Genomic DNA, 25,413 nt, shown 5'->3' with positions numbered 1-25,413 from the left:
TTTGTGCTTATGTTTAATAGTCCAAACCCCAAGAAGACGGTGTGGACGCTTGATGATCCTTTGTCCTGTCCACCCTCGGGTGCGTCAATGCAATTGCAAAATAAATTAAGGAGCCCAACGTTGTTGAGCTCACGCGCCAACACGACGTCGATTGGTGATCAGCGACCCATTGTCGGCATCTTCGCATCGCATGCAGTTCGGCTCATAGAAAGATGCACCCATTTGCACTTACAAAAACCTCCATTATAGATCTCGAGAACGAATTATCATAGTATTCTCTGTAAGACGTGCTGTATGGCTGCCTGCTGGTACTAGGATAGTATATCATCACCCAAGTACGTACGCTAGAGACAAGCAAGAGGGAATCAACCAGTATTCGATGCAGCTGTAGCAGGTAGAGGCGTGCCAAGCCCCTCAATCAGACGATACCTAGCATACACACTCGCCCACCCAGTTAGCTAGCTACTCTACAAGCTCCGGCCACCGCTCGACGACGACCCGAGACGCGGGGATCCAGCTGAAGCAGATCGAAGACCCTCCAGGCTCCGGCCGGTCACTAGTAGAAAACGGGCCTATTGTCCCGATTCGTAAGGGCCTTTTGTCTCGGTTCCTGAACTGGGATTAAAGGGTCATTACTAATGCCCTGACCCTTTAATCCCGGTTCTAACCAGAACCGGGACAGATGGGCCTCCACGTGGTCTGCGTGGTGGGGTTTTTGTTTTTTTAGGGGGGGGGGGGTTTGGGGGTTTTGGGGAATTAATTTAGGTATTTCATATATTGTGTTAGATAGCTAATTAATTAAGAGAAGTGTCCTCTCTTATGTCCGTGCTTGGTCGACGCTACGTACTATACATATGTATAGAGAGGACTAGACACGCTAGCTAGCTAGTAAGGAAACGAAGGAAACAGAAGATCGTCATGAACATATATGCATACAGAGAGAAGTGATATCGATCACCTCTCCTTCTCCGAGAGATTGGTCGAACAACAAGTTCTCGTATATCTATCCGACACTACCGGCTACATATATACAATAATTATCTCTTACAAATATAATCTCCTAAATTACAAACGCATGGTCCACATAGTATTCTCCGTCTTCAGCGATCACGTGGTCAAGAAAGAATGCCGCCAATTCCTCTTGAATTGCTCGCATGCGATCTGGTGCTAGGAGTTCATTCCGCATCCGAAACATCTAATTTGAAGAAGGGGATCAATACATATATATATGAATGAATGAAACTCAACACAAATGATGGTAATAAAATAAAATTGTGAATATTGTTATTTACGCACTTCATATTGTTCGTCAGAGTAGCCCCGCTCACAGGTCGTGTGGCGGATGGACTCGCAGACGTAGTATGCACAGAAATCATTCCCTTGTTCCTGCCACAACCACTTTACAAGAAATAGAGGTTAATCAAACTGATAAGCAAGAATGCCAAATGGTATTGATGAAACTAGCATTTGAATCAATAGCTAGGAGACGCGCGGAATATGCTACTATAGTACTTACTTTCGGGTATCTAAATTGCAGCATCTTCGGCAGTCCCGGAGATTTTTTGGTGAATTTTCTCCAAACCCTGCCAAACAAAAGAAAACAATTACTTGATATCAGGAAATGAACAAAGTTGCTGATATGGTGGATAATGATCGATTTAACTTACTTCTCGAGGATTTCAGTCATGTCCGCATACTCCTAGGGATCTTTTCGTCTAGAGTCCAAGACAGTTACTACTCCCTGCTCAAGCCTAATCTCTAGGAGAATATAGTGGTACCTGCGCACGCATGCATAACTCATCAATTACACTACTATAACCTGGACTAATATATAAGGGAAACCGAATATGCACAAGACAGTAACACTCACTTGAAGTTGTAAGGAAAGAGTATTATATCTTTGTGTTCATTTATTTTGAATGATCGTAGCAAGCTGGCCTCGGTTTCTGCAGCACAAAATTTAACCTGAGTTGCATCTATGAGATATGTGTTAATGAACCCAATATCACCGACTTGTCTTTTCTTCAATTCGGTGATCTTCAATCTGCATAATTAATATAGTGAGGATAATTATAAATACATGCAATGAAAGAGCTGAGTTATATAGAGAGACTTAATGACAGAAGTAGTAGTACTTACAGACAGTAGCAGGTGACCGTTGCTTTATCGAGGGCCAATTGATTGAAAAACTGATAGAACTACTCAAATGGAATAGGCAACAGATCAATTCCAACGAGGTCATGCTCCGGTTTAACTCTCACATACAAAGTACTCCTCCCCCAGACTCTCTGCAGATTTTCAAGTACCAATCATGCAATCTTCGCATCATCGTTGTTAGAGATTTTTCATCTTTAACGAGAGGCTTCCCGTACTCGTATCTGTGTATCTGCACGTCCATGGGATCATAATGTACATCGTCGGGCAGGTAATCTTCAAGATTGCTATAACCAGGCACCATCCTCGGATCGACGATGTCGCTAGGCACCTTGAGCGGGGGGCACGATTGATTCCCTTGTTTGCCGAGCTGGGCAATTTGTTTCCCAGCTGCTCGTCGTTCTTTCATCCTTTGATCACTGACTGTACTTCCCGACCGCTCCGCTTCGGCCCATGTCTTTCCAATAATGCGCTCATAGTTGCCTTTCGGCGGAGACTTGGGTGGTTTTGCAAGGGCAGCCAGAGTTCGCTTCACTTTCACCGGATCTACCTTCTCCTCCGGAGGTGGATGTCTCTTTGCTTTCAACCCTTGAAACCAGTCATCCACTTCGGTTCGCGCGATCTTCGCATTCTCCTCCGGGGTCCTCTCGTATGGTAACTTCTCTGGAGTCTTCAGAGAAGGACCGAATCTGTATGTCCTCCCGCCTCTGGCTGTACTGCTAGACGCCGGCCGAACAGACGGAGCGGCTGTCTTCTTTACTTGCTTACGAGGCGGAGGAGAAGGACTACGACGCGCCGGAGCAGCTGCCGGAGCGGCGGCGGGTCTCTTCCGCCCTTGCTGACGAGGCGGAGAAGGAGGAGGCTGGCTGCTCGGGCGCGCCGGCGCAGGCGGAGAAGGAGGCGGAGTGCCGCCACGCACCGGAGAAGGAGCCGGCCGAGGGCCCTGATCGTCACTCGCCGGAGGAGGAGGCGGTGGAGGAGGCGGAGTGTCCTGACTCGCCGGAGGAGGAGGAGGAGGCGGAGGCGTACAGTTCGGAAGGTTGATGAGCTCCTTCCGCCATAGGCATGGAGTCTTCAGAGAAGAACCCAGCCGAGTCTCCCCTTCCACTACACCATGACCAAAATTTAGGAGTCACCACATCTGCCGGGAAAAGTAGCCATTGGAGGCAGACTAACTGCCGGGAATGCTTTTTGCAGGCAATTAGGAACTGCCCTTGAAAGTCCCGTCGGGGAAAACAATTCCCGGCAGTCAGTATAAACCCCGGCAGATTCTCTGCCCTTCATATTCACACCTTCGCCGGCAGTTAGAACTATTCCCGGCATACAGCTTTTTCCCGGCAGGCTTACAATTCAGGGCGGACAGAAGAGTTCCCCGGCAGGTAAACTGCCTGTATTTGTGTCCACTGCGAACAAACAGATCTCCTGTATATTGTATACATGTATTTCAACAACTAGCATTTATCTTCAGTCTATTTTGTGTCATCTATATATAACAACACACATGCATCCAGTAATTAAGATTGCATCACTTAATAGATAATGTGTGCGTGTATATATATAAGCAATCTATCATCCATACATAGGTTCATAAGTCCAGGACAGCCAAAAGCACAAAATTCCATCATGTGTGCCTACGTGCACACATAGGCATACAAGTCCAGTAACAGAACATCCATCAGGTCTACATGTACACATGCATAGATTTGTAGGTTCGTAAGTCAAAGTATTACATAAAAGACAAAATGCAAAATATAAGATCTGGTTTTAGGTAGAAACATATCCCAGCAGAAGATCCTTTTTAGCTCACCAAACACACCTCTAGAAACTTGTGGATGCAAAGGGGCATTATACTGGTGACCTGTAAAAAAAGGAAATGGCCAAATAGATCAGCTTGGAAGAACCCATGTTCCAAACATAGAAGTTGCATGGCTGAAAAAGAAAATCAAATCATCCAAATGAAAAATACACATGTGTGTCACCCTGTATGTACTCATAAGAACAGATTATGCACTATGTATGGATCATCAGAAAGACCAATTTAACCTATCACTATAAATATTTACCAATAGTCACCTTCTTTTGGTATATTAATTTCTTTTGATTGCTGTCAAGTTAATAAAACATTCAAAAACTGTAGGTAAGGATTAATTACTGGCAATCCAGTAGCAATGCAGGATGTCTTTTTTTGTACATGTTTGTTCTGTGTGTAGTGTGTACTAGTGCTAGACAGTGAGAATCAATAATTATGAGAATAATTATGAGAACGTATACCAACTGAACAGCCCTCTGATTAAATCTGCTACATGGGTTTCATAAAAATGTTGATTCAACAAAAAGAAGAGTTTGCAGGCACATAAATCATTTGCTGAAATGAATATAGGTTGCTCAAAATAAAAGAATGTTGGTTTGCTGAACATATAGTTGTGTGGTCCCTCTTATTAATCCATGATGTTTGTCCAAATTGTGTGCAAAGTTTCAGTAGTAGCTATAGAATTGTTTAAGAAACAGAGCTGCTGGTTGATTCAGAATAAAAGTACTTAAGCATGTGTTTGAAAGTAGGCACAATTTTAATCTTCCAGGAAAACCAAAAAAAGTACTAGTTGCTCAGGAGAAAATAAGAAACTTGTAGGCTCCTACTTTCAAACACATGCTTGACTCAGAAAAATAATTAGTCTTCAGCATGTGAGAGGAGAAAATTTCATGTTAGCTCCCAGAGTGTCGATGCTTGCTATGATTGCTTTTCAGACAAGATGGCGAGCTATGATTGCTTTTCAATAGAATAGCCCTTGGGATCAGAACTAAATTTGTAATTCCAAATGGGTATAAAGGGATCCATGGTAAGGTCTAATTTTTGCAAGGGCTAGTTCATTATACGCCTTGCCTATTTAATAATGGAAACATAAATATCTTTTCATTAGTGTAATATTCAAGAATTCTAAGAAGATGTAATACCTTCTAGATGTGAGGACTGCTACCGGCTGTCATGGTTGCTTCTGCATAACTTTACAAACAACCTCGATCTGCATCCATAGTATTAGAACTACCTACTATGTCGTGTCACTGCATCACGGTTTGTTTGTACTACTAAATTTCAATCCTCGCCTAAATATCGCAAGCCAACACAAATCATTATTTTTTACAAAACTAAATAAGGCCTTGAAAGCATAAGTACTAGAAAAAGCAATCTTTGAGGTATTCGAAATTGAGTCAAACGATAACATGCAACGATAGAAACAAATTACAAGGTATTCAAACTAAAATCAAAAGATCCTGCAGTGTATAGAGCCTTATATAACAGGGTATGAGAAAATTATAACTTTCTTCTATGAGAGCCCCCAAAAGGACATTCATCGCAACCTTATACAGCAGCGTATAAGAGCCTTATACCTTATTATCTAACCTGCATATCAATCACAATCCCAGCTTTTTCCACAGTGCGCAAATATGATTCTGCAGTTTCCATGTCAACATTGGAGATAGTAAGCACAACTGTCAATCTGTCACATAGCAAAGAGTGAAATCCCTCTACAGAAAAACAAGATAGCACTTTTTTCTCAACAAAATACTGTATTCCGCCGTTTTCAGGACTATAGAAGTTTTGTCAAGAACATTAACTGATAAGATTGTACTGGAATGTGCACTCGACTTGGTGCTAGTGATTTGCATGGATATGTGTCATTTTTCTTAGATGGGTTGCTGCTGCATATTCATTCATAGCAGAATTGAAGATCCAAAAGGGAAGGATGCTTTAGTTTTAGTCTAACCACACACACACACACACACACACACACACACACACACACACTACAGTACAGGTTGAGATTTGGTGGGTAGTACAATTGCATGTCCCCCGGCTGGATGATGAAGAAACAAAAATTACAGTACATGTTGAGATTTGGTGGGCATGAAATTGTACCTTTGCTTGAGGGCTGGCTTGGTCGTGGTGTTGATGCAGCGCGCCATGACGTGGGGAGGGCTCCTTCTCCTCCATGAACTTATTGAACATGTCAGGGGTCCTCCTGTGACTAACCCATCCGTCAGAGAAGAAATGAAGGAAGGAAAGGAGAGCAAATCAAGAGAGGGGGGCAGACCTTATCCCATATACTAGGGTGGAGCAGTGCCGGTTGTGGGCAAGGATCTGAGCCATGAAACGTGCCATGAAGACCTCCCGATGGTCCTTCTCCCGCTCCTCCGTCAGGTCCCTCTGGGCACCGTGGATGTGGTCGAACTTGAAGGTGTGAAACTATGATGGTTCTGCTGAATTCTTCTGCGGTAGTAGGACGAACTTGACGAAGACAGGAACCATGTCTGCGAACTGTAATTGCATCAAATCAGAAAGAGAGAGGGAGAGGCATGGGGAGGAGAAGAGGGGAGCGACCTTGTGGATGAGCTCCATGACTTGGGCATGGTGGATCTTGCTGCCGGCTGCCCTGCTGCTCGATTTTGACCGGATGCGGTGGCGGCTCTGGGCGGGGATGCGGGTGCGACGTGGATGTGGATGGGCGGCGGCGTGCGTCAAAGGTGCGGGTGTGGTGAGTTGCCGATGGTGGCAGCGTGAGTATGTGATTCAGAGACGGCGGGGCTGGGTCGAGGCGGGGGTTTCAGGAGGCCGGCTGGGTGATGGAGGGGATGAAGGCGGTGGCGGTGGCGCTGGGCGGGGCGGGACGGCAAGGAGGGGGTGAGTCATCTGACGGCGCTAGGGTTGGCGGAGTCGACGGCGAGATGCAGTGCGGCAGCTGATGCGGGAGAACGATGGCAGCCAGATGCAGTGTGGATGCAGCGTGGATAAGGCCGTGTGGACGTGATGGGCTTCGAGGGCCTTCTAATTTTTCATTCTCCCGCGACTGAGCCTCGCACACCTTTTTGGGCCTCAATACTTTCATGTGCGCGCCGCGCTAACTTGGTTACCGGCTGTGATTTCGCCCTGAAATGGAATTTAGGGCAATTGGGCCGACCCTGAAGATGCCGGCAGATTGTCTGCCCGTGTGACTCCACAATTCCCGGAAGTTATGTTGACCTACATAATCTTGCCCGGCATATAGAGCTTTGGAGGCAGTTAATTGACCCCAATTCTTGATCATTCCGGGCAGTTAATTGCCCTTAAATTTTTGTCATGGTGTAGTGTTCTCCGGTAGGGTGGTCAAGCGGGAGGTCCTCAAATCCCTCCGTTATTTCATCCACCATCACCTTAGCATATCCTTCTGGAATCGGCCGGCAGTGAAAAGTTGCGCCGGGTTCATTAGGAAAAACAAAGCCAACGGCCGTCTTGACTTTCATATTAATCCATTGCGTCATAAGGTGGCAATTTTGAGCCTCCGTGATGCAATAATAAAAGTAAGAAAATGATACAAGTATCTATCTAAACATACAAGTAAGAATGTTTTTCCTTTCAGAAAGAAGATAAAAACAAGAGGCTCACCACGATGGTGCCGGTGATGAGATCGGCGCGGGTGATCGACGGCGGTGAAGACGGGGGTGGGGCGTGACGGACCGCTAAACCTAGACAAATATTGAGGAAAATGGAGCTTGGAGGTCGAGCTTGGAGAGGAGAAAGCTTAAGTAGTGTGGCTCGGGCATTCCATCGAACACCTTGCGTGCATAGGAGGTGAGCTAGAGCACCACCAAGCCCTCTCCCCCTCGGCAAGAAAAAACAGAGCAGTGTGCTCTGCTCTTGCGCGAGGGGGTATATATAGGCACCACCATTGGCCCCGGTTGGTGGCATGAACCGAGACTAAAGGGGGGCCTTTGGTCCCGGTTCATGTCACCAACCGGGACTAATGGTGGTGGGCCAGGAGCGAGGCCCATTGGTCCCGGTTCGTCCCACCAACCGGGACCAAAAGGTCCAGACGAACCAGGACCAATGGCCCACGTGGCCCGGGCGGCCCCTGGGCTCACGAACCGGGTCCAATGCACCCATTGGTCCCGGTTCTGGATTGAACCGGGACTAATGGGCTTACCCGGCCTGAACCAAAGCCCCCTTTTCTACTAGTGGGCGACGGTGACGGTGAGTAACCCTCTATCATCCCTTCTTGCTCCTCTCCCCCCCGGCGCAAATGCTCATCACTTCTTGCGCTCTCTCCCCTCAGCTGGTCGATGGCATCGTCCTTACACTAAAGGTGGCTTAATTCGAGTCACACAAGAGAAGAAAATTTCTCCTGCTGAAGGAGATCTGAGCAAGGTGGCGGCAATCGAGCTGAAGGAGAAGACCCTCCTGCTGCCAGCTGGTGCCGGTGAGTCGCCCAGTCTCTCCCTTGTGCTCCTCACTATCTCAGCGCAAACTCATACATGCATGCTCACCTCTCGTGCGTGCTCTCGCTCCCCTCAGGTGCATCTCTGCCCGCCATGCTAGCTACTCTCTCCGTTCCTAAATATAAGTCTTTGGAGAGATTCCACTATGGACCACATACGGAACAAAATGAGTGAATCTATACTCTAAAATGCATCTAGGGATTTGTTACCAATGTTCCATGATCTATTCTCTGGACAGCTTCAGTTATTTCACTTAAATTTTGGAACAATAACACTGCTTCCTAAGAAAATGGGTGGTGTGAGAATCGAGCAGTTCAGGCCGATCTGTCTTCTCAATGTTAGTTTCAAAATTTTCACCAAGGTTGGGACTAATCGGCTCACACAGATTGCGCATTCTGTGATACAACATTCCCAAACTGCTTTCATGCCGGACAGAAACATCCTAGAAGGGGTGATGGTCCTTCATGAAACGCTCCATGAAATTCACTCGAAAAAATTAGATGGAGTTGTTTTTAAGGTGGATTTCGAGAAAGCATACGATAAAGTCAAATGGCCATTCCTTCAACAGGCATTGCGTATGAAAGGTTTTGATGAAGCCTGGCGCCGCCAGGTTGAATCATATATGCAAAAAGGGAGTGTTGGAATTAAAGTGAATGACAAAATATGTCATTATTTTCAGACAGATAAGGGCCTGAGACAAGGGGATCCGATGTCACCTACCCTGTTCAACATTGTAGTTGATATGTTGGCAATTATGACAGGAAGGGCTAAGGAGGCTGGTCAAGTGAATGGCCTAGTACGACGGAGGTGTGTCCATCCTTCAGTACGCCCATGATACAATCATCTTTATGGAGCATGACTTGGCCAAAGCGAGAAATATGAAGCTGGTGTTATGCTTATTTAAACAATTGAGCTGGTTAAAGATTAACTTTCACAAAAGCGAGTTGTTCTGCTTTGGTAGAGCCAATGACGAACAAGAGGCATATAGACAATTGTTTGGATGCGATTTGGGGGCTTTACCTTTCACATACTTAGGAATACCAATCCACCATCGTAAGCTAACAAACAGAGAATGGAAGTGCATCAAGGACCGATTTGAAAAGAAACTGAGTTGCTGGAAGGGCAAGCTCATGTCATACAGAGGCCGATTAATTCTGATAAACTCGGTTCTCACGAGTATGCCTATGTTTCTTTTGTCGTTCTTCGAAGTCCTAGTTGGAGTTAGGAAAAGACTGGACTTTTATCGATCACGATTCTTTTGGCAGGGTGATGAACTAAAAAGAAAATACCGTCTAGCCAAATGGGATATCATCTATAGACCGAAAGACCAAGGGGGTCTTGGTATTGAGAATCTTGAAGTAAAGAACAGATGTCTTCTCAGCAAGTGGCTGATACGTCTCCAACGTATCTATAATTTTTGATTGCTCCATGCTACTTTATCTACTGTTTTAAACTATATTGGGCTTTATTTTCCACTTTTATATTATTTTTGGGACTAACCTATTAACCGGAGGCCCAGCACAGAATTGCTGTTTTTTGCCTATTTCATTATTTCGAGGAAACAGAATATCAAACGGAGTCCAAACGGAATGAAACCTTCGGGAACGTGATCTTCTCACCGAACGTGATCCAGGAGACTTGGACCCTACTCCAAGAAGTTTCCGGGGAGGTCACGAGGGTGGAGGGCGCCCCCCCTGGGCGCGCCCCCTGCCTCGTGGGCCCCTCGGAGCTCCACCGACGTGCTTCTTCCGCCTATATATCTCCATATACCCTAAAAACATCAGGGAGCAAAATAGATCGGGAGTTCCGCCGCCAGAAGCCTCCGTAGCCACCGAAAACCAATCTAGACCCGTCCTGGCACCCTGCCAGAGGGGGCAATCCTTCTCCCGTGGCCATCTTCATCATCCCGGTGCTCTCCATGACGAGGAGGGAGTAGTTCTCCCTCGAGGCTGAGGGTATGTACCAGTAGCTATGTGTTTGATCTCTCTCTCTGTCGTGTTCTTGAGGTGATACGATCTTGATGTATCGCGAGCTTTGCTATTATATATATTTGGATCCTATGATGTTTCTTCCCCCCCCCCCTCTACTCTCGTAATGAATTGAGTTTCCCTTTTGAAGTTTTCTTATCGGATTGAGTCTTTAAAGATTTGAGAACACTTGATGTATGTCTTGCTGTGGATATTTGTGATGACAATGGGATATCACGTGATTCAGTTGATGTATGTTTTGGTGATCAACTTGCGGGTTCCAACCATGAACCTATGCATAGGGGTTGGCACACGTTTTTGTCGTGATTCTCCAGTAGAACTTTGGGGCACTCTTTGAGGTCCTTTGTGTTGGTTGAATAGATGAATCTGAGATTATGTGACGCATATCGTATAATCATACCCACGGATACTTGAGGTGACATTGGAGTATCTAAGTGACATTAGGGTTTTGGTTGATGTGTGTCTTAAGGTGTTATTCTAGTACGAACTCTAGGGCTGTTTGTGACACTTATAGGAATAGCCCAACGGATTGATTGGAAAGAATAACTTTGAGGTGGTTTCGTACCCTACCATAATCTCTTCATTCGTTCTCCGCTATTAGTGACTTTGGACTGACTCTTTGTTGCATGTTGAGGGATAGTTTTATGATCCAATTATGTTAGTATTGTTGAGAGGACTTACACTAGTGAAAGTATGAACCCTAGGCCTTATTTCCTATCATTGCAATACCGTTTCCGCTCACTTTTATCATTAGTTACCTTACTGTTTTTATATTTTCAGATTACAAATACTATTATCTACTATCCATATACCACTTGTATCACCATCTCTTCGCCGAACTAGTGCACCTATACAATTTATCATTGTATTGGGTGTGTTGGGGACACAAGAGACTCTTTGTTATTTGGTTGCAGGGTTGCTTGAGAGAGACCATCTTGATCCTACGCCTCCTACGGATTGATAAACCTTAGGTCATCTACTTAAGGGAAATTTGCTACTGTCTTACAAACCTCTGCACTTGGAGGCCCAACAACGTCTACAAGAAGAAGGTTGTGTAGTAGACATCAGTGGCTGTGGAAGTTATCGAGTGAGACTGATGCCACTTGGGCGCAAATCTTCCGTAGCAAGTATCTTCAAACCAAAACTTTGTCTCAGGTGACAGTAAGGCCGACTAACTCACCTTTTTGGAAAGGGCTTATGAAAGTCAAGCTATCCTTGTTTAATAGGACAAAGTTTATTATTGGTAATGGTGCTAGTACGTGATTCTGGGAGGATACTTGGCTCGGAGAGACACCCTTAGCCATTCAGTACCCGTCTTTGTATCGTATTGTTCAACGACGTGAGGTGTTTGTTGCAACGGTACTTCACCCTATCCCCCTTAATAGCTAGTTCAGAAGGACGCTAGTGGGCAATCGTTGGGAAGAATGGCTCCATTTAGTAAGTAGACTGATGAAGGTTCAGCTTTCTTAACAACCCGATAAATTACACTGGAAGCTTACTAGGTCTGGAGTATTTACAGTTAAACCAATGTATGTTGATGTTATCAATTCAAGCTCGATTCCTAGTTCCAAACACGTTTGGGCTGTCAAAGTCCGTTTGAAAATTAAAGTGTTTATGTGGTTTGTCCATAAACAAGTTATTTTAACCAAGGACAATTTGACAAAGCGTAATTGGACAGGACCTACTAGGTGTAGTTTCTGTGATCGGGATGAAACGACCAAACACCTTTTTCTTGATTGCCTGCTAGCCAAAGTTTTATGGCAGACAGTTCATAATGCTTTTAATATTACTCCACCGAGTTCTGTCAACACGTTATTTAGAACGTGGCTTAACGGGATAGAGCCCGAAATAGCGAGACATATTCGCGTAGGAGTCTGTGCCTTATTGTGGGCACTCTGGAATTGCAGAAATGATTTGGTTTTTAACAGGACAACACACATTCATTTTTTGCAGGTTATTTTCCGAGCCACGGCGTTGATCCATTTGTGGTCGCTACTCACTCCGACGGAGGCCAAGGAGCGTTTGGTTACTGGATCTATCCGCTGGGAGATGGTACCACGGGATATCTTCAACCGGTTTGGATGGCGGTCATGTAATAGGATATGCAATTAGTTTACCTATCTCTCTTTTGCCAGCCGGTTGTGGCGTCCTTTATTTGGCTAGTTTGTCTTTTAGCCCTTTTGGCTCTGTGTGAGCTCTTTTTTATTTTCATTTAGAGTCTTTAAGACCTTGTTGAAACCTATTTATTTGTTTAATAAGATGGCCGTATGCATCATTCTGATGCAGAGACCGGGGAGTCCCCCCTTTTCGGAAAAAAAAATCTAGATACATCTGTATGTGGTCCATAGTAAAATCTCTACAAAGACTTATATTTAGGAACGGAGGGAGTAGTTAGCTAGTGGTAGCCAAGTGGAGTGACTGCACAAGAGGCTGCTGTCTCTGACCAAGCACACATATATTTCCGTCTCTAAAGGAGCTAGCAATCAATGGCCGAGGCTGCTGTTACTGCGGTGCTCGGAAACTTGAGCAACATTGTGATCCAGGAGACCACATTCTTGTGTGCAGTCACCCTTGAAGTGGGGCTCTTGAGAGCTGAGCTGGTGAGGTTGCAGGCCTACCTCAAAGACGCTGACAGAAAATGGAGGTCAGGAAATGTAAGAGTTGCTGTCTTGGTGAGCCAGATCAGAGATGTGGCGTATGAGGCTCAGAATGTCATCGAAGCTGCAGATTACATGGAAAAGAGAAACAGGCTCAAGAGGGGATTCATGGGTGCCATCTCAAGGTTTGCTCGCCTGCCGAGTGACCTGGCCACCCTTCGTAAGATTGATGTTCAAATTCAGTGCGTTAGAAGAAAGCTTGATGAGATTTTTGCAAGTGTAGATAATTTGAAAATTGATTTGGGTGACACTGTTGTAGTGGACGATGAGCTTCCACGGGATTTCGGTCTGGTGCACCAAAACTCTGAAGATGATGTTGTCATGGTTGGATTCCAGGATGAGCACAATGAAATAGTGGAAAAATTAGTTGGCAATGAGAAAATGCTTAGAGCTGTGTCTATCCTTGCCATGGGTGGAGCAGGGAAAACTACACTCGCAAGAAAAGTATACACTTCATCCAAAGTTAAAGAGCACTTCAACACAGTTGCTTGGGTGACCGTATCTCAGACATTCAAGGGCATTGAGTTACTAAAGGATATTATGAAACAAATAATAGAGGACAAAGATGGCTGTAGAGAAATTGACAAAATGGATGAGTACCAGGTGGGAAAGATGATCCATGACTTCCTCCTGCAAAAAAGGTACCTGGTAGTTCTCGATGATGTGTGGGAAACTTACACATGGGAACAGTTGAATACAACAGTTAAAGCAGTATTGTTAACTACACGAAAAGAAGATGTTGCAAATCATGTTCAGATGCCAACCCATGTTCATCCTTTGAAAAAGTTAGATGAAGAGAGGAGTTGGGAACTTTTTAGTAGCAAAGCACTACCATCATATAAAAGGTCTGTTATAGATGATGTGGATGAGTTTGAAAAACCTGGCAGAAAGCTTGCAAAGAAATGTGATGGGTTGCCTCTTGCACTTGCAGTATTGGGGGGTCATCTGTCAAAGAATCTAAATACACAAGCATGGTCATATGTACTATCGGGTTGGCCTTCAACCAAGGATACACAGATGATGCGAGACATACTGGCTCGCAGTTACAAAGATCTGTCAAGTCATTATTTAAAATCTTGTTTTCTCTATCTCGCTGCTTTTCCCGAGGACCTTGAAATATCAGTGTTCCACCTTATTCAATTATGGATAGCAGAAAGCCTTATTCCAGATATACCAAATCATAAACCGGAAGAAACGGCACACATGTATGTAACTGATTTGGCTCAAAGAAGTCTTGTCCAAGTTGTTCACAGAAGCAAGGGACATGGGTGGATTGAAAAAATAAGGGTTCATGATATCTTACGTGAGTGGTGCATAGAAGAATCAAGAAAAGATGGTTTTCTTGATGTCAACAATGAAACTACAGGTCAAACTTCCCCTCTTCTCTTTTTACATAACTCTAGTTTCTGTTTCAATATCTCAGTTTTTCGTGATATGTGTCTTATGGCTGATATATGCATGCATTCTATAAATGTGCAGGCCAAGCTAATGCATCATCATCTGATACCCTGAAATTCCATCGTTCCTCCCTTCAAAACTCTAGTGATCTGTTTTTACAAACAACACTTGATCTTCGATCTCTCGTTGGCTTTCAACTTTCATCAATACCCAAGATGAGTCTTCTAAGAGTTCTTCACATTGAAAATTCAAACCTAACAGGTATTGGTAGGGTAATCGATGGGTGCACTAACCTAAGATACCTTAGGTTGAGACGGTGTTCCGAGATGAAGCTCACTTCTTCAATTACAAAACTCTTGTATTTACAGACTATTGATCTGATAGGCACACACATACACAAGAAAAAATGTATGCCAAAATCCTTCTGGCAAATCCCTACTCTAAAGCATGTTTACATTTCTGAAATTTCACCTGGGAGGAGCGTTCAACAAAACGATCTCCAGACCTTAAGAACAGGGTATTGCTTTAACCGCCATGTTAAGTTCATGAGCGAAATGACTAAACTAACAACCTTATCCTTCTTACTGGCCTGGGACGTTAGGAGGATTGGTTATATATTCACAAATATGCCTCATCTAGTTGACCTTTCCATCGGAGGTTTCCAAGATGTTAGTGAGTCTCGCCGTCCAAGTATCATTAGAGAAAACCTGATGCCCATCCTTGAGAAGCTTCCCTGTCTTTTGGTGTTGAAGCTAGACTGTTATGAACTACAAACCATGTCCTGTAGTGCCAAAGGATTTCCTCGATTGCGAGAGCTAGTACTTCGTAGGTTTTCCACCGTGTGGAGCTTGGAGGAAGAACAATACCAAAGCTCTCTTACCTTGAACTTGATAATTTCAAACGGATGAGCAGGCTCCCCGAGGGGTTGTTACGCCTTCCCTCCCTAAAGTACGTGAAGATGAACCACATGCCCTTGATCACTGGAGATGACAGCACAGTGCAGGGGCTGCAACAGAAAGGGTGCCAGGTAGCACTACACCTCTTGCCATCCTCCCATCTTCTGATTAATTTTTACTACGCACTACCTCTATTGTTGGTTTGTAACTCCAGCTATTTACGTGTACACTTATTTGAAGGTGCATCTGGGGTGACTATATATGATCGAGCAGCAAACATGTCCTCGTATTATCGCTGTTCCAAATTCGGAGGTACCGCCCCCTTCTCGTTCTGCAAGAGAGGAACGGATATCCCGAACCAGGATGGACCGATTGGTGTGTGCTAGTTTCCACACCTATATATCCTCCCTGAATGTATCTCATTTTATCAAGTATGCACTATGTATTTGCCTGAATCCAATGTAACAATAAGAATATGAAGCACTTATCTCCTCCTACCGGCCTGTACGGTGGTGCTTCAAGACGACAATGTAATCTGTACTGTCTCTGAATAATTTGGATTATTGTCGTTTGGCTTGCACAGTAATCTATGCTGTGCGCATTGCGGGTCACGATATGCTAGTTCATGATTATTGTGATTTCCTGAAGTTAGAACATCCCTATGACAGCTAATTATTTTACGTGCAGTGCAGCACACTCTTGTTTATTTACTACTATATCTACGACGCAAAATTCAGAGCTCTGCCACATATTCAGAATGTTGAGAATACCATAGGTAGCTGAATGTCCTGTCCTGCCTGCCAGCACAAAATCAAAGAGGAACAAAAGATTGTCCAATAACCAGAACACGATCGCGGCCATAATCACGAAAGACGCCAGGATACACTCTCGTGTCTGACTGAGACAGTAAAGCAATGGGAACTGCATCCCTGACCAATAGATGTAGTGAGATAAACTAAATTACAGAGACGTTCACAGGGTCCTTGCGTTAGTGCCGTGATGCTCAAACCCCATCTCAAGAAAGCTACTAGCTGTTTTTTTTTATAATTGTGTATATATGATGCAAGTCTGAATAAGCACAACTGTTATACATCACGAATTTCAGAGGTTTGGCCTACAGATTAGAACACCATACTTCTTGAAGGTCAACAGAGTCACGGACAGAAATAGCAAACAACACTAGCTCGTCTAGATACATCACGAACAACGAAGGTGTAGTGCAGCGGATGAAGGTTAAACATAGCGAAGATGTCATCAAACCGCACGATGATCGTACACCCGATGGCGTTATCCACAAAGCCCTTGCCCTTTTGCACCCTGGCCATGAAAACCGGATATGCCACATCATTCTCGGAGAGACACCGCTTCTCCAAAGAAAGAACACTAGCATGCAGACTCCGCATAGCACCGGTTGCAGCATTGAGCAGATTAGTCAGTAGCATCGGCATACCCGCCACATGCACCCTCCTCGAGATATCCTTAGGTGAAGGTGGACCGTCCTGAGCATGGATCGTACTCGGTGCCGGCTGGCTCGCACCCTTGTTAGTCTTTCTTTTCCGTCCCTTCTTCTTCTGCTGTAATGGGATCGAGTTCTGCTCAGAGACCGCCTTCGTGAGTGTGTTGGGGATGATAATATTTCGCACCTCAGCTATCTGAGGTTCGGTGAAGCCGGCAGCTGGAGGCGTCTCCTGAGAACTGAACGCCAGACGACGCCTATTGCAATTGGGTTTCTCCGCAGTACCAGCTAGATCGTCTTTTGCAGGGTTGGGTTCTTGAGAAGGAGGCCCCAAGAATTCGTCACCGTACCCATGTTTGTTGATGTACTTATCGACGTTGGTAAATGTACCGTCGTCGTCGTCGTCGTCCGGATCCTGTGCCATATGCATGTACGGATCCTGTGCCATATGCATGTCCGGCATGTCCGGTAGCGTTGCGGGGGTCTTGCCACGGCTTGGCGCCGACACGACTGGCGGTGTTGTCTGTGGGGTGGTGTCCCCCGCCCCCAAACGAATCTGGCTCTTCGGCCAAAGCATGGGCCAGCTTATGCAGGCACTGAGGGTCATCACATCATCTTCGTCGGCCCCATGGGGTCGATACAGAGGTAACATGTCGTCGAAGCCTGGCAGCACCCGAACCAGTTGAACCCTATAAACAGTGTGTGGCATCGGTTTACCGTGGAATACGCGGCTGCCCGGTTGAACGATTCTGCCCTTGGCGACATCAACCAACTCGTCATTCACGAAGTGCAGGAGAGTGCACGGAACGTCGGCGGCGCCCTGCAAACACATGTAGGGCGTCAGGGATGCCCAGTTAAAGACAAGGAGATGAAGTCATCGGCCAAGAGGCTTAATTAGTTACCGTGATGGCGTCGAGCTCGGCTAATGTCGAGGCACCGCCAACGGCGGGCGTGCAATTGACGGAGGGGCCGCTTGCTGCTGAGGTGCCGGCCGGCGTATTCTTCCCACACCCGGGTGCATTAAGCTGCAATGCCGGCGCCGCCGCGGGAGACACCAATGTTGCCTCCGCCGGAGACACCAATGGCGCCGCCGTGGGAGACACCAACGCCGCCTCCGCCGGAGACACCAATGGCGCCGTCGGCGTATTGCGCGAGTTGCTGCCCGTGAAGCTGGGAATCGGGGGCGGCCCCTATTGGCCGCCCGCCACCCACGCCTGCAGCCCAGAAACCAAGGTAGGTATAATGGCGGTGATCGTCGCTCCCAGTTGGTCTCGCACTTGCTCTTCGACCATCTCCGCAATCCGCGCCACTTGTGCCTTGAGTTGTCCAACCTCGCGCTGTTGGCTTTCCGAGCTGGTCTTTCTCTCCTTTCGCCCAGCGGTATAGTATTCCGACCATTTCGTGGACAATCCTTTGCCGGCCACACGACCAGCTGACGACGGCTTAGTGAGCTTATCCTTGTTTTTCATTATGTTCAACGCCCTATTTAAAGGGGTGTCGAAAGGGGAGCTCTGAGACGACCCCGTGCTACTGCTTTCAGTGTCCTACGGAAGGAACGTGAACCATTTAGAAATTTGGCTTCATTAACTAGAATGCGACCATATATGGAGCTAATTACACGGGGGTGTATTCCTTACCAGAACACGCTCAAGCGCCTTGGTCATCGGATCCGTGGTAAGCTCCTTGGTTACCGGGCCAATGTTGTACCGGGCCCTGACATAGTTCCTTGTCTGCTTGTCACGATATTTCTCGAAGCGGGGCGGTAGGCCTTGCTCGGCACGATCCGCGTCCTCCTTGTCCCATATAGGTTCCGCCACTCTGTAACCGTTGGGACCGAGTTTGTGGACCCCTAAATTCAAGTCCCGCATATCTTTTCCTCACTAACTTGATTCCTCGGATGCGTTGCTCTCGCACTTGATCTTGAACTCCCGGTAGTCATCTTCGCTGATCGAAGGATTTTTCTCCTTGATCTTCTCATAACTATCACCTTTTTCAATCATGCTCTTCACCGCGCCTCTCCAAGTAGCCAGGGCCTTGCTCATCTTCGTGAGGGCGGCACTGTTCACTTTATTCCCTGAGAGGCGTGTGTTTGCGAAGTCACCGGGGAACTTGTATCGTTCGTGCGGCTTCGTGAAGAGGAGGTTGCGCAAATTCCCTCGGTCATGATGCCTTAGGTTCTCGGTGTTGATCGAGACGGTGCTCCGGAGAATGCACCCGAGTTGTCCCGCGTACCCCTTGACTATTTCTTTGGGCGCCGTTGGATGCCCCTCGGAGGACACTTCAGTAAATTCCTCCTTGACGGTGCCGAGCACGTTCGGGCGCCGGTCCTTCCGTTGCCTCTTTGGTTGGCTGACATTTGTGCGTGCGTCGTCATCATCAGTGGTGGCATCCTCGGCGGCACCATCAGTGGTGTCATCCCCGACGCCACTAGGGGTTGTGTAGTCGGGATCGATGTCTTCCGCGGCATCCTCATAGAGGTGAGGTTCTTCCTCCATCTCCTGGGACAGCTCCCAGAATGCCTTGCCCGAACCGCCGACCTCATCGTTGTGGGCCATGTTTCGCTCTAAATAGGAAAAAAATTGGTCAAAAAGTTGGTTATTGTCAAGGAACAAGATTATGGTCTCATCATTTAGGGTTTGTCGACACGGAGGCATCCTAAAAGCTAAGCTTTTATCATTTAGGGTTTGTCGACACCGAGGCACCCTAAAAGCCTAAGCTTTCATCATTTAGGTTTTTATCGACACCGAGGCACACTAAAAGCCAAGGTTTTATCATTTAGGGTTTGTCGATGCTGAGTCACCCTAAATCCTAAGTTAAGTTTTCATCATTTAGGGTTTATCGATGCCAAGGCACCCTAGGTTGACTGATATATATGGGTAGTCTAAATGGCAGATCGCATCGACAACACCGCCTACTCGAGTGCCTAGGAAAAGAGCGCTGGTGATTCCGATCATGCTACCCCCTCACAGCCAGAGAAACAGAGAAGGCAACTTGCAGGTTAAACTATCCCAAACAGAGTATTATATCACAGGCACACACATATGTATATATATCACACATACTTGAGTTAACATAGACTACAAAATGAAACAAGTTCACAAGGTTGGATACACATATGGTGACAGATAGAGTAATAACTATGAGTTGATATCACACTTCTATATGTATAACACAAGAGGCAGTTGATCCTACTTAATTAAGTACTAAGATACCCCGGCCCATGCATTAGTCGCAAGTACCCCATATGAACTATTTTTAGCAAAGTCATGCTAAAATTCACGGAAAATTTCAGCATGATCTTTGCTGAAAATAGGACATATGGAGTACCCGAATTTGTTGGAACGGAAGTTAATCGACATTCCGGAAAACTCAAGGGCCTCTCGGGGTACCTGCAAAATCATCACGACACGATGGTCGGAGACAAAACCCAGCAAACTAGCACCACAATGTGCCTCTACTTTCATATGGATGAAAAGGCCACAGACCATATGGTCCTCTGCTTTCATATGGACAAAAATCAGCTCAACTTATGTGAGCTTCCATTCTAGATCTAATAGGTTACCCAACAAAAAATCATCAATAGTTAAGCAAGTCTGTACCCTCAAGAATAAACATATAGCAATATCTGTTGTCTCCCCATAACATACGGAAATCAAAATCAGCTCAACTTAGATGAAAATTGCCTTTGCTGCATGGAATAGAACATAACGTAAGGACCCTAATTCGTATACAGTATTAGTGTGATGTATTCCAATGAAGGACAACAAATTATGCTATTATATGTTGACTGTGAGCAAACTACCTATTGAAGCAAAGGCAAATATCTCTGAAGTCTGAACTAAAGCATGGTTTCCTTGCTGATGATCCACAGTCCCACACTACTGAATGGGTTTTTGCAGAACCAAAACAGACATCACAGGAGAGAAGTCCCAGTGTACAAGTCAGAATGGCATAAAAACATGACTGCATACATTAGGGCAGATGTGATTTTGGTACAGCTCCACTACTGCAGGCTGCATACATTCAGCCATTCTAAAATTTATTTTAGTCTACTCCTAAAATTCAGCACTAGCAGATCTTCAACACTCCAATTTCTTTCAGTTTTGGCAGTTTATTTCCAGCTTCAAAATGGAAAATACACATCTTCAATACTGCAATTTTACAAACAGTTGGTGTGACTGTACAAATTACTCTACTGATACATGATACATGTGTCATGTGCGTGTGCTCTACTGTCTGAAATTCAGAGCTGAATACAACACTACTCATATTTGGGATAAGATATGTCTGTGATTGACAAGTTAATGACCTTGGGAAGGCATATACATCAGAATTGTGGTTGTAAAGAAGGCATAGAAGCAACGTTGCTGGCCGAAATGCAAAGCAGGGCATGTGTAACATGCATCTAATCTCAACATGTTCCTTTCCTTGTCTCAAAAAGATTATCACCTTTGCTGGGTGGCGAAGGTGGGTATGGTTGCTCCTGCCGACGGGGGAAAGTAGAGAGCTTCTGCTGGCTCGAGGGAGGTGCGCCGGAGAGCGAGGTGGACGAGGTTGGCGGCGAGGCAGGGCCGGCGGCGGCGCTGAAACCCTAGCGCTGGCCCTGCTCGAGTTCGAGCTGAGCGAAGGAGGGTTGTTCACCTGTTCGGTCAGAGCACCTCGTCGGAGCGGGCGTGGCGGTCGTCGGAGCGGGCGCGGCGATCGTCGGAGCGGGCACGAGGGTCGTTAGAGCGGGTGTGGAGCGGGCGCGGGGGTCGTTGGAGCGGGTGTGGAGAGGGAGGGAAGGGGATCTGGCGAGGGAGAGGGAAGGGGGATCGGGCGAAGGGGTATCTAGCTAGAGGGGGAATGTTAGTAATGGCGCACCATCTAAGGGTGCGCCATAAAAACACTGATAGCAATGGTGCACCCTCCTCTGGTGCGCCATTAGTAACTTTTTTTTCTGATAGCAATGGTGCACCCTCCTCTGGTGCGCCATTAGTAACTTTTTTTCTGATAGCAATGGCACACCCTCCTCTGGTGCGCCATTAGTAACTTTTTTAATTATTTTTTATTGCATCTAATTATTTGTTTTTTATCAAATTTGTTATTTTCATGAGGACTAGAACAGAACATATCATCAAATATCATCAAATTTGTTTTTTTAAAATATCATCAAATTTGTTTTTTATTTTTAATTGAAAATATCATCAAATTTTTTATTTAAAAATATCATCAAATTTGTTATTTAAAAATATCATCAATATTTTTTTTGGATTTTTAGTTGCATTCATTTGTGAATTGGTAAAACATTTATGAATATGAAAAAATATCATCAAATTTGAAAAAATATTCAAGAATTCAAAAAGTGCTCATGAAATTTAAAAATATTCATGAGTTCAAAAAATATTAACAAATTCAATATTCATGAGGACTAGAACAGAAGAAATATAATTTCAAAATGTCGAAATACAATCGAGAAATGAAGACTATGATTTAAATACAATCGATCTTAGCTAGCTATCTTTTCACAATCTTCTTGCCCTTCTTTTTCGCAAATGGAGTTCTTATGTTGAACGGATGTCCTTTAGGTAGGGTGGTCATGCTTCTTCTTGTGGTGTATGACACTTTATCGTCGTCGTCATGTTCCATCTTCAGGTCGCCGTACTTGTCGAAGTCTTGCTCATTGGCGACTCCATCCATTCCGATGATCTTCCTTTTGCCTCTCCTCACGACAACACGACTGGGCTTTGACGGGTCAGTAATGAAGAAGCATTGGTCCACTTAGGAAGCCAGTACTCATGGCTCATTTTTCGCGGTGACGTTTGCGCCCGCGGTCTTGGATTTGGCTTCGGGTATAACCATGGTGGTGAAATACCGGTCTTCTTTTATGACGCTCTTGGCCCATCTTACATGGAACATCGGGACCTTCTCTCCAGCGTAGCTCAGCTCCCAGATCTCCTCGATCCTTCCGTAGTATCTGTCCTTGTCGTTACCGGTGTAGGATCCCATCGTTACCCCGGAGTTCTGATAACCATCGCTCTTCATGTCCTTGTCCTCGGTGTAGAATGTGTAGCCGTTGATCTCGTACGCCTCATAGGTCATCAGGTTGTGCTCGGCGCCCTGTGACAAGGCGAATATGAGTTTTTCTTCCACGGAAGAATCCTCATGTAAAGGGTACGACAAAAGCTTCTCCTTGAAGCAACGCGTGAAACATGAGTTGTGCTCTTTGATTATATCTCCGTCCGTCCTCTGTTGGCCTTGGTCATTGTACGTCTTCTCAATAAATGTTTTGTGCTCTACCACCCAAAGATCGACCACGTCTATGTGTTGTAGCGCGACTAGATTTGCTCTTTCAAAGTCGGCGAGTTGACCCTCGAAGTCGACATGAATTCTGCGGCGACCATCACGGTGACCCCATCCAGCGAGCCAGCCGAGGTGCCTGTTGACGGGCAGACCAACGGGGTTCTCGATGCCTAGATAATTCGTACAGTAGGAGATGCACTCTTCGGTCAGAAAGCCCCTGGCTATGCTTCCCTCTAGACGTGACATGTTGCAAACGAATCCTTTGATGACACCATTCATCCTTTCGAACGGCATCATGCTGTGCAGGAACGTCGGCCCGAGTTGGATGATATCCTCCATGATATGGACCAGCAGATGCACCATAACATCGAGGAATGCGGGCGGGAAGTACATCTCAAGCTCGCATAGTATCACCACGATCTCTTCCTATAGCCTTCTGAGTTGCCTCACACCAACCGACTTCCGAGAGATGACGTCGAAAAAGTTGCATAGGCCAAATAGCGTTTCACGGATGTGCGCGTCCATAATCCCATGGTTTGCAACTGGAAGTATGTGCGTCATCAGCACGTGACAGTCGTGAGACTTCATCCCGCTGAACTTCTGCTTCACTGAGTCTAGGTATCTTCTTATCTTCCCCGCGTAACCGTAAGGAAGTTTTACTCCTACGAGGCATGTGAAAAATTGCTCGATCTCCTCCTGACTTAGAGTGAAGCACGCGGGAGGGTAGTCATTTCCGGTCTTCTTGGCCTTTTTGCCTTTGCGACGACTTTCCGTGTCCTGCTTCGCCTCATCATCATCATCATCATCATCATCATCATCATCATTAGCGTGAAGCTCCTCCCTGATACCCACTGATTTCAAGTCTGCCCTTGCTTTCGGCCCATCTTTGGTCCTCCCTGGCATGTTGAGAAGTGTACCAAGCAGACTCTCGCACACGTTCTTCGTGATATGCATGACATCAAGGCTGTGAGACACTGTGGATCTTCCAGTACGGCAAGTCCCAGAAAACAGATCTCATTTTCCATACCTTCAGCAGCGGCTCTGGCGCCTTTCGCTTCTTTCCCAGCTCTGGCGCCTTTTGCTTCTTTCCCGACAGTGGGCAATCTTTCCAATTTTTCAACAGCTCGTCTATTTCCTCGCCGCTCGTCGTACGTGGGCGTCTTCGGGGTTCGGTTTCACCATCGACCAGATCCTTGCGTTTTCTCCATGGGTCATCGTCGCGAAGCCACCTTCGATGTCCCATGAACACGGTTTTCGAAGATCCGGGATCTCTATCTAGCTGGTGATATGTTGTGTCATCCATGCACCTGACGCATCCAGAAAATCCTTGGACCACCTGCCCCGCGAGATATCCGTAACCGAGATAGTCGTGCACCGTCATGAGCAGTGCGACTCTCATAGGGAAATATTCTTTCTCTGCGGCGTCCCATGTATTGGCTGGCGTTTTCCACAGCGTGTCTAGCTCCTCTTTCAGCAGCCCCAGATACAGATTGATGTCGTTCCCTGGTTGTTTCGGCCCTTCAATTAGCATACTCATGTGAATGTACTTCCTCTTCATGCACAACCAAGGGGGAAGGTTATACATCCACACAAACACAGGCCAGGTGCTATGTGTGCTTCTCTGGCTGCCAAACGGATTGACTCCATTGGTGCTCGCGCCCAGCACGATGTTCCTTGGATCGTCCCTAAATTCTGAGTGTTCGAAGTTCAACGCTTGCCACTGGCTCGCATCCTTAGGGTGACTCAGCATCTTATCTTTTTTATTTATCCCCGGATCATTTCCGTCATCTTCTCGCTTCTTCTCCTCCCTATCTGCGTGCCAACGCAGGAGCTTTGCTAGCTTAGGGTCCGCGAAATACCACTGCAGACGAGGAGTGATCGGAAAGTACCACACCACTTTTCGAGGAGCTTTTTTCCTCTTCTTGTATCGAGTGACGCCGCACACCGGACATATGGTAGACTCCGCGTGCTCGTCCCGATAAATGATGCAATTGTTCATGCACACATGGTATTTCACATGCGGTAAATCCAGAGGACACATGATTTTCTTTTCCTCCTTGAAACTGGTCGGGCACTTGGTCCCCTTGGGAAGACGTTTGTGCCAGAATGTCATGTTCTCGTCGAAGCATTCGTCGGTCATTTTGTGTTTTACCTTCATCTCCAGAGCCATGAGCGTTACTTTCAGGTGGGTATCCTGAGGCCTATATCCTTCATACAATGGAGTAACCGCGTCTATCTCCAGTTGATCCAGCTTGGCTTTCTCTCGGGCGGCAGCTCTTGCGTTATCCGTCTACTTGAGAAGCAGCTCTTGAATATGAGGGTCCTGCACCCAG

The 25,413-nt window shown here is 46.0% G+C and overlaps 1 protein-coding gene and 1 long non-coding RNA gene across 3 annotated transcripts in view; one reads left to right on the top strand and one right to left on the bottom strand.

The window, feature by feature from the left end:
- Positions 1-3,665: 3,665 nt before the first annotated feature.
- Positions 3,666-6,939, bottom strand: LOC147962737 (uncharacterized). Of its 2 annotated transcripts, none has more exons than XR_015611807.1 (5): positions 6,533-6,939; positions 6,246-6,469; positions 6,071-6,173; positions 5,107-5,651; positions 3,666-4,012 (listed from the first exon to the last, which is right to left on the bottom strand). It is a non-coding gene; the product is annotated as an uncharacterized LOC147962737 (long non-coding RNA). The 2 variants fall into 2 exon arrangements; XR_015611806.1 differs by having other exon boundaries at positions 5,107-5,604; positions 6,533-6,937.
- A 5,938-nt stretch (positions 6,940-12,877) lies between these two features.
- LOC125519604 (putative disease resistance protein At1g50180) overlaps positions 12,878-25,413 on the top strand; it is a 31,855-nt gene continuing 19,319 nt past the window's right edge. Inside the window, exons 1-4 of the mRNA XM_087534294.1 lie at positions 12,878-14,414; positions 14,528-15,122; positions 15,359-15,370; positions 24,092-24,133. Of these exons, the coding sequence (XP_087390420.1) occupies positions 12,878-14,414; positions 14,528-15,122; positions 15,359-15,370; positions 24,092-24,133 (2,186 nt within the window). The remainder of the gene's footprint in view (positions 14,415-14,527; positions 15,123-15,358; positions 15,371-24,091; positions 24,134-25,413) is intronic.

The sequence above is a fragment of the Triticum urartu genome, chromosome 7A (genome assembly GCF_056163025.1).
Source record: "Triticum urartu cultivar PI428250 chromosome 7A, HENAU_Tu73, whole genome shotgun sequence".
In the NCBI taxonomy this organism is placed as follows: Eukaryota; Viridiplantae; Streptophyta; class Magnoliopsida; order Poales; family Poaceae; genus Triticum; species Triticum urartu.
Note: the sequence above shows the minus strand (reverse complement) of the source record. Positions and strands in the feature narration are given on the sequence as shown.